The sequence below is a fragment of the Pundamilia nyererei genome, unplaced genomic scaffold (genome assembly GCF_000239375.1).
Source record: "Pundamilia nyererei isolate P.nyererei 1_Seehausen unplaced genomic scaffold, PunNye1.0 scaffold00005, whole genome shotgun sequence".
NCBI lineage: Eukaryota > Metazoa > Chordata > Actinopteri > Cichliformes > Cichlidae > Pundamilia > Pundamilia nyererei.
In genome coordinates, this window is record NW_005187406.1 from 3,480,018 (window position 1) to 3,496,420 (window position 16,403).

At 39.9% G+C, this 16,403-nt stretch overlaps 1 protein-coding gene across 1 annotated transcript; it reads left to right on the plus strand.

Moving 5' to 3' along the window:
* The first annotated feature begins 84 nt into the window (after nucleotides 1–84).
* Nucleotides 85–15,751, plus strand: gucy2cb (guanylate cyclase 2Cb). Its single transcript, XM_005721963.1, has 27 exons — nucleotides 85–286; nucleotides 1,366–1,484; nucleotides 3,820–3,887; nucleotides 4,054–4,269; nucleotides 4,421–4,539; nucleotides 5,030–5,132; nucleotides 6,022–6,136; nucleotides 6,497–6,638; nucleotides 7,092–7,174; nucleotides 7,330–7,438; nucleotides 8,027–8,108; nucleotides 8,990–9,092; nucleotides 9,177–9,233; nucleotides 9,351–9,422; nucleotides 9,521–9,625; nucleotides 9,749–9,835; nucleotides 11,451–11,583; nucleotides 11,674–11,811; nucleotides 11,967–12,043; nucleotides 12,135–12,226; nucleotides 12,376–12,534; nucleotides 14,260–14,452; nucleotides 14,533–14,707; nucleotides 14,819–14,917; nucleotides 15,107–15,201; nucleotides 15,329–15,405; nucleotides 15,489–15,751. The coding sequence occupies exons 1-27, from the start codon at nucleotides 85–87 to the stop codon at nucleotides 15,700–15,702; spliced, it is 3,234 nt and encodes a 1,077-aa protein (XP_005722020.1). The 3' UTR covers nucleotides 15,703–15,751.
* The last annotated feature ends 652 nt before the right edge of the window (nucleotides 15,752–16,403 follow it).

Here is a 16,403-nt window from a genome sequence, read left to right on the forward strand (position 1 = left end):
TTACTGAACTGGATTCAGGATCGGTGGATACCATGGACCCTCTTTAACGGCTAAAAAACAGAAGCACTCACCTCGGAGCTGAGAATGGGCTCGGGAAGCTGGTTACTGTGTTTGTTCATCTTTGGAATTCTTGTGGCATCGTGTCCTGGTGTTGGACAATGTGGGAGTGGGATTACAATCAACGTTATACTGTTGGATGATGAGGACTCTCCCTGGAGCCTCCAGTATGTGGAAGGAGAAATACTGAAGGCCATAGAGAAAGATTCAGCCATTAATGCTGCCCAGGGTAATGAAATTAAAAACTAAAACAAAAAACAAACAAACCACATGACAAATCCGCACAAAATCAGACCTTTTGATCTCTCGCAACAGCACTCTCTATATACAGCATGTATATTGGTACACTCATGTTTATAGATATTGATAATTTAACACATATGTCACTGACTATTATTGTTAATTTATATTTACTGCTTTGCATACTGTTCCTATTTTCAGATTTTCATGTTGCTTTTCCCAAAAGTAACAATTTTAAAGCTGTTTTAGGAATTATTCAGGGATTTCACTATTAAAGACTAAAAAAGTATACAAGAAAAGTAAAGCTGCTACTGTTAACAGATATTCTGTAGTTAGTTTCATAAACTAGCAGATTAAAGATCGTTATCCTATTAATTACAAGGAAGCTACCTGCAATGCTTATTAGCTTACTAGCATAAAACGCTTGTTCTACTAAGCTAGGATACTTATCTTATACTAGTTTAGCCTGACTTTTGGTCAACATGACAACATACAGTTTGGTGTTAGTTTTGACTCACCCACAGTCTGCAATGATGCCATTATGCAAAAAGTATCGACACCTATTATTTAAGATAATTAAACATAAAAGGTTTTTTTTGGCTAGCAGGAATTTTTTATCTAGCCAAGTTTTTATTAAGTGGCTGTTAGGAAAGCCCTGTAGGGTTTATTTCTAAGCATTATCAATAAAACTTAAACAGAATGTCCCAGTTTATGACACAGGTAATCAAAAGTAGTTGTCTTGTTTGCCAGCTGAAATTTGTTGGTGTTTTTTTTTTTATTAGCAACTATGATTTTTCAGCTGTAGCTAGCTGTTTAAGCTTACATGGTTCTGTGTCTTTTACTGTTGTGGAGTGTAAACTTCCCCAAATTAATAGATTTTACATATATGGTAGAATTCAGGGCCTACTTCCTCCACACACGCGCAAACACACACACACACACACACACACACACACACATTTTATTTCTCTTTAAAACAAATCTAATATTCACATACACACTGCAGTTCAAAATGGAGAGAAAGTCAAAACTAACATCTGGAACTTTCTTTCTTTCCACACACCCAAGATCCAGCTGTGACTTTTAACCTAACTGCGAATTTCAGTGGGTTTGACACAACCTTATACTGGCACCGAGGCTGCCGGAGCAGTTCATGTGAAGCAGTTGCAGAGCTAAACAACCTGACGGTAAGTAGCTACAGTTTTATATTAAAAAATAGAAAAAAAAATCAGCATGTTGGATGCACATATACCTGAGATCTTGCTTCCACAGGACATTCATTTATGGGTTTATGCACCTTTTAGTTCGTAGACCTGCTCTCCTCATTAATGCCATAGACACCTTTTTTGTGCAAGACCACAAATCAAAATAAGACTATGCCAGTCTCAGTAAATCTCTGTAAAAACTTAACAGAATCACTGCTAAGCCAACAAAAACTATTATTTCACTTCCTTTCTGAACACCCCAGTTTTCCTGCAACTACTGTCAAAGACATGCCTTGCTTGGCCTGCTGGTATTTGCTGTCTACTGCCGAAGTCCCACACGACAGCCAAGCTTGAATCAACTCCTGCTCCAGTTTGCCCCCATGGCAGGCACGGGACACCTTAAGGCCACAGCCCCTTGCAACTGCCTCAGCTAAGGAGGTTCAGAATATGTGTCACCCCTCACCCTCAAAATCTTTTCTAAGCTTTTCCAGAGGTCGAGCTGAAGATCTCCTGGACTAGGGGCCTCTGCCCGATGCTCCCAGCGTACCTTTACTGTACCACTTGGTAGTTACTTGACAGCTCAACTCTCTACCTAGCCAAGACATCTGGTCCAGATGTGATGATGGGATTACAAAATCAAATATCAGTACCGAGTGCACTTATGAATACCCTTTGCAGGCCATTTCCCAGCCTTCAGCCCTCCAAGTTTAATTGTTATTAGCATGCAACATAAGAATGTGAACAATGAAAACTCCCAGCTGGAGTCCACAGCTGGGCCATCTTCTTCCCCCCGCTTATGCGTTCGGTGCATAAGCGCAAATGACGGTCAGGACCCGTCCCCCGACTTGAGAGCAATCCTCTTGTCCACTGGGCGAAACCCAAACATACAGGCACATTGAGGGCATCTGACATGGACCCCTCTTGAATGCCTCCTAGGTGAGGTTTTTAATGTCCAACTAGGAGGAGATTTGATATATGGAAGAAATTCTCTCAACTGGCTTTGAGAAGAGCAGGTTGCAGAGTAGCGGTTGGATAGCTAATAGAAGAAGGCCTGGGTGTTTCCACCTCGTGCTTAGGAAAAAAGCATGTATTTAACTTTAGAAATATTTGCAAATTATAGAATTTAATGAGATAAATCTCTGAAAAACACCCCACAGCCATGAACAAGACACAAGTAGAAAAGAGGATGATGTTTGATTCAAATGCACTTGATTAACTTATCATCAGTAAGTGCGAACACCTCTATAAAAGCAGAGGTTTTAACAGTTTGCTGGTCTGGAGCATTCAGGTAATGCCAGGATTAAGACAATGCCAGGAGTAGATGTTCCAGCAAATTCACCCAAAGCCCAGACCGTGCAATGCTCAGAGAAACTGCAAAAAACCCAAGAGCTACAACCAAACACACCTTATTAGCACAATACCCTCATACTAACTGTCAAACACCGTGTGGAGGGGTTCTGTTTGTGGTTTGTTTTGCATCCACAGGATCTGGGATCGTTGCAGTCACTGAGTTGACCATGAATTCCTTTTAAGATGTGAGGCCATCTATCCAACAGGTTAAAAATGGTTCATGCAACAATAATCAAAGCACAGCGGCAAATCTACAACATAATTGCTGTGAAATGAAAAGATCAAAGTGCTGCAAAGGCCCAAAGTTCAGCCTGCCTGAAATTCTGTGTGAGCAACGTTCTAAAGAAGATGGGGGCAAAATCGCATAAGAATGATTTTAGAGATAAAATGATGACAAAATCATACAGAAAACTTCAAGGTATTCCTGCTGAAGGCACTTGTACAAGCAGGGCTTGGGTCTCAGTTTAACACAAAGTCTTTCACATGATTCTATAAGGTCCTATATAAATTCCAAGTAATGTCTTATTATGCACCACACCTGACATTTTGCACAGTTCTATGGCGTATTGAGTTTGTCTGAGTAGTGTAGTAAACAGATGTTTGCTTGTTTGGTTGTTTTTTGCCTTGGTGCATGCTTCAAGTTTGGAGTATGGCGCATGTAAAATGTTCAAGTTACAAGGCTTTTGGATATGTTGCATCATTTGCGATTTTATCTGAGCAGGTGTTGTAATAAAAATATTTTAGACTTTGTTACACCCTGATGACTTTATTATGTTATATAGTAAAATAAACCTGCTGTCCCACAGTGAGAACATTTTTCCACAAACCACTTCTAGTGCAAGGAAAACAGGTTGATTTCCAAGAACCTGAAAGAAAACAAGAGTTTGGGTCTCAGGAGTTTAAAGATCAGGCAAAATGTACATAAAAATCTGTGAATTATTCGCTGTATATGTTTTTATTTTTGCAGGAATCAGGAAATCTGGGATGTGCTGTGCTTGGACCCACGTGCACCTATGCTACTTTCCCAATAGTTGAGTAAGTTCTGAATTTTCCAAGGACATGATTCTGCCAATAAGCTTGAAAAGGACACTTCAGATTTTCAAACAGGTTTTGCCTGTGTTGCACTATGCTTATCGTTCACCCGTTTATCATAAATAGTCGATACCATTGTCTCCCTCTCTTTTTTATTCTCTTCTTCCAGTAAGGAAGCCGGCATGAGTCTCAGTAGACCCATTCTCTCAGCGGGAAGCTTTGGTCGCTCGTGCGACTACACCTTCAACTTGCAGCGACTCCTGCCACCTGCACGCAAGATCGCTGACTTTGTCACCCACTTCTGGGAAGAAAACAATGAGCTCAAACCTTCATGGAAGGCAGCGTATATTTATAAAACAACGAACCCCACAGAGGAATGCATTTGGTGAGTAACCCATCTTTAAGGAGAGACTCATCTGTTGTGAGCTATTACAAAATCTAATAAATTATATTTTAAATTATATTCTAGTTAAATTTTTAAATGTAATAAAATGTTTTTAATTTAAATTATGCATTATATTCATTTTCATCTTCAGGTATGTAAGTGCAATTGAAGCGACGGTGGAACCGCTTGCCTTAAATATTTCAATAACGCCTCTACGCAGTCCCACAGAACTGCACAGCGTGATTACATTACGCAACAGGACATCCAACTGTAAGAATTTGATGTATTTTTCTCAAACAAGATTGAAAACCTCTCTGTTTTCACAGCGAGACATAACAATGGCTTCAGTTTGCTGGGACAACACACACGGACAGCTTGGATTCTATTTTCCTAAGAGAGCCCAGGGCCTACAAAGCACATTTAATTCAACTATTGAGTTTGTTAACGCTGTCATCACGAGGGAGACTCGTAATTTTCTGTTTCAGAAGGAGAGCTAGCTCGAGGGCCATAATAGCTTTTCTTTGAACTTCCTGCTGCATATTTTTACGCCACATTATGAAGGGTGAATTAAAAAAACATCAACAGTATCAGGCTATGCTTGATGGCTTTAGGTTTTGGTATTAACTTTGGTTTCAAGGTTGAAGAAGTAATTTAAATGGAAATCAAGTTTGTATTTGAGTCCCAAGGCCAACTAGGCAAAAAAACAGAAGAAAAAAAATAACTGAAAGACTGTTCTGTTACAAATACTTCTCCGCTGCAGTGTTCATCATGTGTGGATCACCAATGGACCTAGTGGAAATTAAAAACGGCTCTAAGGCTGCGGACAGCAGTGATATCGCCTTCATCCTCATTGATCTTTACAGGTTAGTGCTGTTGAATCATTTCACTTCTGTTCCTATTTATTCCACTTGTTTTCTTTTTCTCTAACCCCACAGCAGTGATTCACAATCAGTACTTTCCTAACTGGTGAATGGGTACCTGGAGATTGTAAAGTAGTGACTGACTGATTGAGTGATTTCATGGAGTCAGTTACTGTGTGTCATCATAAGATGAGACTAAGTGTGGGAAGAAGTGAAGAAGCAGACATAGATGAAATAAAAAATTCAATCAGGTCAGCTCGAGCCAACGTAATATTATTTCCATCATCTATGACTGCTCAACCATCCAATGGACACAGTTAAAAAACCTCAGGAGGGGAGAGGAGCAGCAAAGCAGGGAGGGCATCAGTGGCAGCGGCAACAAACATGACATTAAGTCACCATGAAAACTGAAAGTTGGGATGGAGCTGGGTTGCAAAATGGCTTGCAGAGGTAGCGGTTATGGTCAGGCTAAAGCTCCTTTGGGATCCAATGTACTATTACTTGATGCCCTGACTAAACACTTGATGTTTTTTGTCAAAAGCCGCACACAGCAGAAGTAGTAAGCCTAATTCAATTTCTGGAAGAAAGATTTTGGACAAAACTTGCTAAGCTAAGTGGCTAACTTAGCACAAACTAGGCTAAATCTATTGAGTTTTCAACAGTATTATTATTGAATGATAATATCCATCTTTATACCAATTAAAGTCGGTAAAGCATGGTAAGCAAAGATCTAAGTAAACTGTGTGTATAGAGTAGAAATGAGTAACTAAGCAATCAAATGCAGCTAAATTACTGAATATAATAGAATAATATATAATAACTGAATGAAACTGAAGGAAACTTTTGCACATGTAGAATTTTTCATCAGACCTCTGCTGATTCCTCTACACAGTGATGTATACTACACCAACACATCGTCGCTGCCAGAAATGAAGAACGTGTTGGTGCTCACCATGCCGAACACCCGAAGCTACAGAATCAACCCAGACCTTAAAGACAACAACACGGTGAGCAAACCAGAAATACACAACTTCTCTCTTTGCAGTGCTTCTGTAGCAAATACAAAAAAGGTTAGCTCTGATTGGCTGTTTTTGTTCCGCTCACTCTGAATAATCAACTTGTAGGGTTTTAAGGGAAAATAAGGGATTAACAACACAGGACCATGCCAACCAGAAATGGACCTCGGAAGAGTTAATAATAAATGTTCAATGAAATATCATTAAATAACGTCTTCACTGAGTATAAAATATCTAAAATAATTCATCACCTGTGTAGAGAAGGATGCATCTTAGAGCTCCTTCACTCAAATCTAAGGGCTGTACTGAGAAAGTAGTTCCAACCATCTGTCTCTGTCTGTTCCTCTGCAGATGAACGACTACATGGCCGCGTACCATGACGCAGTGCTCTTTATTGGCCAAGTGATGAGAACAATTTCTAAACAAAATCAGTCTCAGCTTCACAGGACGGAATATGTGAATGTAAATTACTTCAGAAACACCAAATTTACTGGTAAGGCAGGTGGAAGATAACAGCGAGGAGGGGGAAGTGCTTGCATACAAGCTGCAAGTATGTGTATTAGCAAATACACAAGGATTTACACAAGTTAGCATTTAATACTTTTTTGGCGGCTGCAGATAGTTGCAGTTAAGCATACTGAGCAAAACAGTAATAGATGCTAAAATTAGCTTGTGAAAAGTGGGAAAACACCATCCACCAAAACACTAATGAGCTGATCTCAGAGCAGACATGGCTACTGTGAGGTCGAACAGGTGGAGGCTGTCAACTGCTATCACTTCTTTGTGTTTTCATTGACACAAAGAGTGTTGGTATAACAGCCCGCAGCTGTAAGCAGCCGGTTGTGAGTGCAAGTTTGACTGAGAGACGCATTAAAGGTTTACAGCTGACACACATGGTGAAATGAAGCGAACAGAAGTTTAAAAACATTTGTGTGATTCTGCTCAGGGATTGCTGGGAATTATACGCTGGACGAGTACGGGGACAGAGACGTGGCTTTCTCAATCATCTACACCACTACTGACAACAAGGTATCTTTTTCTCCCGTTTTCTTTTTTGGCATTTAGCAGTGAATACACGAAGAAAAGATTCAAAATAAAACCTTACTGTGCTGCATCTCTTGCTTCTGGTTTGATGCTAAAATGTGTCTTTTTGTTTTTTTCCACCCCTCTTGTGTCACACCCAGTACGATATTTTATTCACATTTGACACGGAGCACAATAAAACCACAGTGGTGGAGGAGGCTCCTAAGTTCATCTGGGGGAAAAGACTTCCCAATAACACGCCAGACAGCGGTACATCGAAAGACACACACACACACACATACACATGTTTAGCTATATCATTGAGTTCAGTGGGCACAACCTCAAAATATGTCGTAACCTTAATATTTTAAAGATTTATGTTAAGAGAACTTCCTTTTTTGTCCTCTAGAAAGAAGGCATGTCCACCATAATGATTTAGATCTCCACAACAAGGCCTGATCAGTTTGCATCCGCTCAGTCAGGTCGTTTTCAAAGACTTGCACTAATCCAGGTTCCGGTGAATTATATGTAAGGCTTCAGCTGTGGTTTAAGCACCTCTCTGTTTGTGTCCCTGTTTTCATTTAATAAGCATTAATGGTGGGTATGAACAGGAGGAAAAGTTATAGCAACCACAAACTGCTCCACGTACATCAACTTTTGCATGTTTTATATGAAGTGGTTTTATGGCTCAGTTCTTCTTTTGTTTCCTGTAGATGACCTCCTCACAGCCCTATCTGAGATAAGCTTAAATATTATGGCACTTGAACGCTCGGCCCATGTTTATCTTTTGTCCTCTGTGTGTCAGAAGCATCGGCTTGGAACTGAAATGGTGCCTCTTTTTTGTCTTTATTACTGCAGGCCCTGCGATTCGCAACATCATTGTGATTGTGTTGGCTGTTACTGTGGTCGTAGTGGCCACGATCGCCTTTATTTTCTACAGGTATGCCGTAGCACATGGAACATGAGAATAACAGGGAGTTATTAAGTGTGTGGCAGATTTTAATTAAATGTTTGGATTCTCTGCAAAAGGTCATGAATTTACATAAATGATTTTGGCCCCATCATATAATGGCATATATAGTAGTACGGTAGATACACTGCTCCAAAAATTGCAGGAAAACTTTGAAAACACGACAGCTTTTAATGGGAAAAAAATCACAGTGGATATTCACATTGATGGGGACTTGGTAATGTGTTAGGAGTGATAAAGTGCCCCAAAATGTAATGGAAATGTAATGATCAACCTACAAAGGGCTGAATTCAAAGACACTCCAAAAATCAAATTGATCTTGCACAAAAAAGTGGGTTAAAGATCTTCTCCAGGCCTGTCCAGAGTAACTGTCTGTGTCCTGAAATCTCCTCTGTGCTCTTGAGACTGTCTCGGGAGACACAGCAAACCTTTTGTAAATGGCACGTATTAATGTGCCAACATGGAGGAGTTGGACTACCTGACCCCAGAAAAATGCGAAAGTAGTGAAAAAACCATCAGAAAAGATGAAGAGGGAAGAAAATGTCAGCGACCTCCACCTGAAACTGAACTAACCTCCTCTAAACTGACCAGATTAGTGTCCCAGACGTGTAACTGGCTTGATGCTACACTCTGATTAAAAGGTGCAACAATTATCTTTTAGAGCTGTGTATATACGGACTTTCAGGTTACATGAAAAATAATCTGAAAGTCTGTATGTACTATACAGGTTATAGCTCTATTACACTCTCTAAAACATGGACTCATGACATGAAATTTAAATTGAAAGCTGCTTTTCGTGCAACCAACCTTTACCAATAATCTCCTGATGCAGTTTTTTCTTTCCCGCATAGACAGAACAGAAGAGATCGACTGCTCAGGAAGCGCTGGTCCCACGTGAACTCTGATCTCATCACGCTGATGGAAAATGATGACATCAACGTCATCTCCCTTAATGTAAGTGAAAACACCTCAGTAAACACCTCAGTCAAGTCAGCTTTAAGAATGCTGTGACAGCGACCTTCCTCTAACCCCCGTTAGATTGAAAGTAAGAAGAAAAAGAAGTTCAAGATCCGCTGTGCGCTCTACGATAAGAAGGTAGATGGACAGCATCCTGCAGTGTTTTCCAAATCAGTCAGCATCTAGTGCTTTTGCACTGATGAACGTGAGTTAGCAGATGTAATCTGGTTGGTGCTTCTGCAATATTTCTTTCAGATTGTGATCTTGAAGGAGCTGAAGAACTCGGATGGGAACTTTGATAAAACCCAGAAAAGGGAGCTCAATGCGGTAAGACGTCTTATCACACTGAAATCCTTTTACTGCCAGCCCTCTTTGTTAATGTTTATCCAAACTCACTAGCACTCCACATTTTTGCCCAACTGCAGCTATTGCACATCGACTACTACAACCTCACAAAGTTTTACGGCACAGTCAAGTTAGATCACGGTGTCTTTGGCGTGTTTGAGTATGGCGAGCGAGGCTCGCTCAGGGTACGTATAACAAAACTTTCAATTTAAATCCATCTTCAGGTCTCAGTTTAAACACAGCCGTCAAGAAGTGTGAAGAATAAAAGCGTATTAATGCAGAACTGGGGTGTCTTTTTCTTTTTCAAGTATGTGCTGAATGACAAGATTTCATACCCAGAGGAGACCTTCATGGACTGGGAGTTCAAGATCTCTGTCATGTACGACATCGCCAAGGTGAGAGACTTTGCCCGTGAGCAGAACAATTATCAAACTTAAGCATTTGCAAGCATCACATGCAGTGTGTGGCATGATAAGAGACCACACAAGTGGAGATTGACTCGTTACTCGCCGCCCTGAGCGGAAAAACGGTCACGTGTATCTGCCATAAAGCAGCAGCATTCACTAAACACCATAAATCATTACAGAGGACAATGCAATGAATGACAGGATCGGTTTTTGTACTGAGAGCTTGACATAGTTAGTAGCAATCTGTCTTAATACATAACTGAAAAAGGGTTATGAAACTTAGCGTTAGTCAATATTACTCACCATTCATGCAGCGTGACATAAAAGATCCCTGAATAACTGGTAATAAACTTTTGTACCTGATGTAAACTGCAATGGGATCACTTCACCTGTTACCGTATAATAAACTGAACCCAGAACATCATCATCAAAAAGAAAGGAAGGTTCGCTCAATCCTGACACTTATTTCACGTGAATAATAATCGTTTACTAAAACTTTAGAAGTTCTATCAAAAGCCAAACGGACAAACTGAGTGTAATGTGACTGCCAGGATTACACAGCGCTGTGCAAAAGTCCCCTCATGTCTTCATAGTTTGCTTCCAAGGAGCCAGATTTTGTTGCTTTGTTCAAACGACTCTTAAGCAATAGTTTTGCAGGCTTTCTGAAAATCTTTTAAAGTTTTTATTTAGACATTGGCTGCTTTTTCACTCATTTTATGTCCAGTAGACTATGCAAGCATAAAAAAGGGATGAACCAGTGTTGTATCTACACATAACAAACAACTTTGCAAAGAACCCATTTTTAAACTCTAAGTATAAAGAAAATGGATTTATAGTTTCAATAAGAAGTACATATAGTGAAGAGGCCTCCTTATCTGTAACAACTGTGATCAAAACAAAGCCATTAAAAGACTGTGCCTCTAAAGTTTGATCAGTTTGATTGATGTCACAGTGCGATAAACAACTTGGCAACTTACCAGAAAGACTCAATATTATCCCACTAGTTAATAATTAAATGATTAAACATTTAAAATGTAACATTTAAGTGTTGGTGAGGTTTTTTGTTCTAAGCTTGTTGTTTGATAAGTCAGACCCTGTGAAGGCACAGTAAGCTTTTATATAAGTATTTTTTTCTGGCTCAAAATTATTAAAAAGGTTTGGTTTAAATGAAGAGCAGGATTACACAGGTCTGCAACCAAAAGGTGCATAGGATCTTTTCACTGCTTCTCATAGATTTTTACTCACTGAAACGAGGAAAAATATTTTAAAAATTCAATTTTGTCAGGTTTTCTTAATTCATGTTTTTAGTTTAATGTAAACTCTTCATGTTTTGCAAAAGCAAACTGTATGTAATGGAGGGAAATGGAGGTCATTTTTGGATTCAGCACCCTAAAAAAACATAACATTTACCAAAAATATCCCATGCGACTGAAAAAATAAATTGTTTTTGCAGACCTGTGTTATGGGAGCTGCTGTTGCACTTGCCTCTGCCTGCCAGCAGAGGTCATTAAACACCAGATTACTCACCGCCTCTTTGATTTTCCATAAATCTCATTACTTCCACCAGTGGAAGGTGTAATGTTGCTCTGAATCCTCTGTGCAGGGCATGTCTTACCTCCATGCCAGTGACATTCAGGTTCACGGTCGCCTCAAATCCACCAACTGTGTGGTGGACAACCGCATGGTGGTGAAGATCACAGACTTTGGCTGCAATGCTTTTCTTAGCCCCTTCCAAGGTGACGCCGCAAACAAAAATCCTCCTGAAATATCTTTTTGTTCTCTTCTTTACCTGCTAATGTTTGTCTCTCTCCACATCATCCTGTCAGACTTGTGGACAGCTCCGGAGCATCTGAGGAACGAGGGCACGTCTCAGAAAGGAGACGTCTACAGTTTTGCCATCATTGCGCAAGAGATTGTTCTCAGGAAGAACACCTTCTACACTGAATCCTGCTCCGACCGATCAGGTTTCCAACACTCAAATACAACACGTGACAGTTACAGTCATTTTGTTTGCAAATGATCATCTCTGCACCACCAAGTTCAGAGTGAAAGAAAGAAGACCTGTTTGATCCGGAGCTACACTACAATGCCATCTGCGTCTCTGTGCGTTTCTCAACAGAAAAACTGTCCAGGCTCAAGTCATCCTACTTCAGACCTGATCTTAACTTTGAGACGGCTTCAGAGAAAGAATTAGAGGTTTTTTTTTTCCATTCATGTGCCAGCTTTATTTTATTTTCAGCATCTGTTTTGTCTGTATTGTATTCAAATTGTTCTTTCCTCCTGTAAGGTGTACGCGTTGATAAAAAGCTGCTGGGACGAGGACCCAGAAAAAAGACCTGACTTTAAGAAAGTGGAAATTTATCTGGGGAAAATCATCAGGTAATAATGCTCTCTTTATGTTATTGCTGTTTTCAGCTATCAGTGTGCATGTCCTGGTGTAGCCTTTATAGTTTCTGGGAAACGGATTACAGGTTTCTAAATATATCTCCCTCCTCATATCCCTTTTCTTCTCCTCTTCATCACTCCAGTAAAATCCATAATCAGGAAAATGAGAGCTACTTGGATAACATGATCAGACGGCTGCAGATGTATTCCAGAAACCTGGAGTACCTGGTGGAAGAGAGAACGGCCCTCTACAAAGCTGAGAGGGATCGAGCTGACAATCTTAACTTTATGCTGCTGCCTGGGTTTGTTTACACTTAAAGAAGAAATGCACATCATTAGACACTTAGAACAATCAGGACATAGATGCTAAATCATTCATGCACTGTTAGAGAATTTGTTTTATTTCTACATTAACAGTGACCAGCACTGAGTTTCAGTGGTTAGCACTGTCACCTTAAAGCAAGAAGGTCACCCCTTGCCTACGTTGGTTTTCTCTACGTTGGCTTGGTTTCTTCTCAGAGTTCAAAGACATCCATGTTAAGTTTATTGGTGATTCTAAATTAGGTGTAAATGTGATTGGCCGTGTATGTACCGGTACTATGCCTCCAAAAACAAGTCAAAATTTGAAGAAGAAATATGCTAAACCTGCTAAGTGGCTGTAAAAGTTCAGCTAAGCATAAATTGTTGGATTGAATATTTTTAATGGGTAGTATACATTTACAGCTATATAATTTTTAAAAGTGAATATAAATTTGAGTTTAAACAGCATAAACTATTGGATTAAATAGTTGAAATAGATAAGTTATTAGTTACAGTATATAGTTTAAAAAGCTAGCATAAATTAATGACAATAAATGATTAGAAAGGTTACTTTAAATTGTTTGACTGAATTGTTAAAATAAGTTTTGTAAACTGACGGTTAAAGCGTTTTAAAAGTTAGCATAAACTACTGGATTAAATATTTTAAATAGGTAAATTAGTGGTTAAATAATGTTTTCAGAGTCTCCTGCATGGGGTGGGAGATGACAGCTTAGCCACCATTGTCCTGTCACTCACCACCTCCACTGGGTCCATCCTAGAACAGAGCTGGCCCTGCGGATCAGCCTGTTCAGTCTCTTCCTGTCCCCGGCAGAGATGCTGCCACCCCAGCAGACCACACTGTAAAAGATGGCTGAAGCCACCACAGAGTCATAGAAGGTCTTCTGGAGTGGGCCCTCCACTCCAGAAGACCTGAGACTCCGCAGCAGGTACAGCCTGCTCTGCCCTTTCCTGTAGAGGGCGTCTGAGTTATGAGTCCAGTCCAGTTTATTGTTCAGATAAACACCAAGGTACCTGAAGCTGTCAACATTGCATTTTATTCTGTTGTATATAGTATTTTATTCTATTCTATTGTGTACAGTATCTTATTTTATTATCTTATCCTATTCCAGTGTTTTTTCTTAATTTTTGCTTCTGTAACTTTGCACTGTCCACTTTCTGCTGTAAAAAAAAAGAAAAAACAGTGGGACTAATGGAGGTTATCTTATGTTAAAAAATTAGCATTAATGAATGGCTATAAATGGTTAAAAAGTTACCATACATTGTTGAATAAAACTGTTAAATGAATAGTTAATACAAACTGACTAATAAACGGCCTAGTCTAATAGTAACCCTATTAATTAAAAGCTAAATAGTTTTTAAAAAACTAACACAAATTAATGGTTAAATAGTTAATAAATTAGCATACATTTGTCTCTTTAAATGGTTAGAAATGTTACCTTAATTATGAGTAAATAATTGAAATAATTAGTGTTAATTAATGATCAAAACGTTAGTGTAAATTAACAGTTAAATGGTTGTAACAAGTAGCATTATTGAACTGTTTAAAAAGGATAGTTATTTAAAAATAAAGGATACATGGATGAAATGGATGGATGAACGGTTGGGGAAACTTGGGGGGGCCTTTGGTTTAACCAACTCAAAATCAGAATGAAATCTCAATGGAAAAAATGTCTTTTCTTTATTATGTTTCTCTCTGTGGTTAAAAGGCCGGTGGTTAAAAGCCTGAAGGAGACCGGGGCTGTGGAGCCAGAGCTGTACGATGAAGTTACAATATATTTCAGTGACATAGTTGGATTCACCACTCTGTGCCAGTACAGCACGCCGATGGAAGTTGTGGACATGCTTAACGACATCTACAAGGGGTTTGACAGCATCGTCGACCACCACGATGTGTACAAGGTATTGGCAGGGATGAAACCGAAGAGATTCAGGCACCCAGCAATGAGCACGAACATCATGGTTTCCTTTACTATCCTCAGGTGGAGACAATAGGGGATGCCTACATGGTTGCTTCTGGTCTTCCAAAGAGAAACGGGAACAGGCATGCAGTGGATATTTGCCGCATGGCGCTGGACATCTTGGCATTCATGGGCACCTTCCAGCTCCGGCATCTTCCCGGTATTCCTGTGTGGATACGAATCGGTGTACACTCAGGTCGCTTCTTCTTTGTTTTTCATTTTTTAAACTAGTCATTTTGGCAAAGCAATTCACCTCCTGCTGATCTTTACACTAATTCTTCTGTCTCCTGGTTGTTTGTGGGTTCAGGTCCCTGTGCGGCGGGCATCGTGGGAATAAAGATGCCCAGATATTGTTTATTCGGAGACACGGTCAACACAGCATCTCGTATGGAATCTACAGGACACCGTGAGTGGACACATGTAATGAACAAACTGATTTACACTGACATTTTCTCCAGCCGCTTCCTTTGTTCTCGTTATTTTACACGAATGACTTCCCGTACATTACTCTAGCGCAATTATAGAAGCCAGCAGTCAGCCTAATTAAATAAAGTGACCACAGCCAAGCTCTGTTGTCTTTCTTTTTATCTCACAGCCCTGCGGATCCATGTCAGTCAGCCTACCATAGATATCCTGGAGAGAACAAACTGCAAGTTTGAGTATGAGATGAGAGGGGAAACATACCTGAAGGTAAAGGTTGGTCTCTACATTCAATGTAGCAGCATGTCAGCCAAATTAAATTGAGATACAGTGACAAAAATCTTCACTGCGACACTGATGCCAGTGACTGTGATGAATATGTGGGGGTTTTTTTTAGGGTAAAGGCACAGAAACAACTTACTGGTTGACAGGTGAAACTGGTGAAGACTACGATCTTCCTACTCCACCCACAACGTGAGCAAAAAGGAGATAAAATCCTTTCACATGCAGCTCCGCATCTGAGATTCACTCTTTCAACATGGTGCTTTCTCTTCCAGTGAAAACGTCCAGCGGCTCCAGCAGGACCTCGCCCACATGACCTTGACATGTTTGGAGCGTCGCTCGCGAGCTTCCGTGCGAAGGAAGAAGCTGCTACCAAGTCAGAGCAAGGAGGACACCAGCGACCAGGGGTCAGAGGTCGAGTCTGAGAGCAGCCTTCCAGAGTACCTGCATCTAGCCACTGTGGATAACACACTCAGTACCTTCCTGTAGAGCATGCTGTAACTATTTGCCTGTTATTGCATATAGAGCAGGGAATCAAGCATAGAAAAATGAGGAATTAAAAGTCCTGCGTCTAAAGACCTCAAATATTCACGCATTATTTCCTGCCATCATTTTGGGTGGTTGGAAACGGCGGGTGGAAACTTTGTACTATGTAATTGATGTTATTTTTTACCCACTCAAGTGTCATAGCTGAAAGCCAAAACCTTAGATTTGTTCAGTGCAGATTTTTTTCTATAACCGGTTGGGGGGTTTTGTTATCCTCCGTCAAAAGAAAAACGGTCAAAAAGGGCATTTTAGGCCAACTTTGAAGGTCAGGTACTCTGCTAAAACAAGATTTAGCATATTTAAAGATTCATTTTTATCCAAATGTTGATTCCAGGCTCAGCTTCTAGCTCTTTTTCCTTTTATGCCAAAATTATTTTTTGCTACATCTGTATTTTTACACCTGTGAATGTGTAATAATATGGTTCGGAAATTGATCTACATACATCTATAAAATAGTGTGGAAACCCAAACTGAAGTTATGAGAAAAATAAAGAATAATTAAATAAATAAATAAATAAAAGCACAAAATTTCAGCACCAGTTATATCACAAAAAACAAACAAACCCAAACACAGCTGATGCTCATGTGGTCAGGTGGCAGCGCTTTTGGATTTGATTCACTTACTATGGAATGAGCCAGCCGCA

Coding starts and splice junctions, on each gene's coding strand:
- gucy2cb (XM_005721963.1), top strand. CDS start 85: ATGGGCTCGGGAAGCTGGTTACTGTGTTTGTTCATCTTTGGAATTCTT. Junction 9,234..9,350: donor GTGCGCTCTACGATAAGAAG/GTAGATGGACAG, acceptor TATTTCTTTCAG/ATTGTGATCTTGAAGGAGCT. Junction 14,918..15,106: donor TATGGAATCTACAGGACACC/GTGAGTGGACAC, acceptor TTTATCTCACAG/CCCTGCGGATCCATGTCAGT.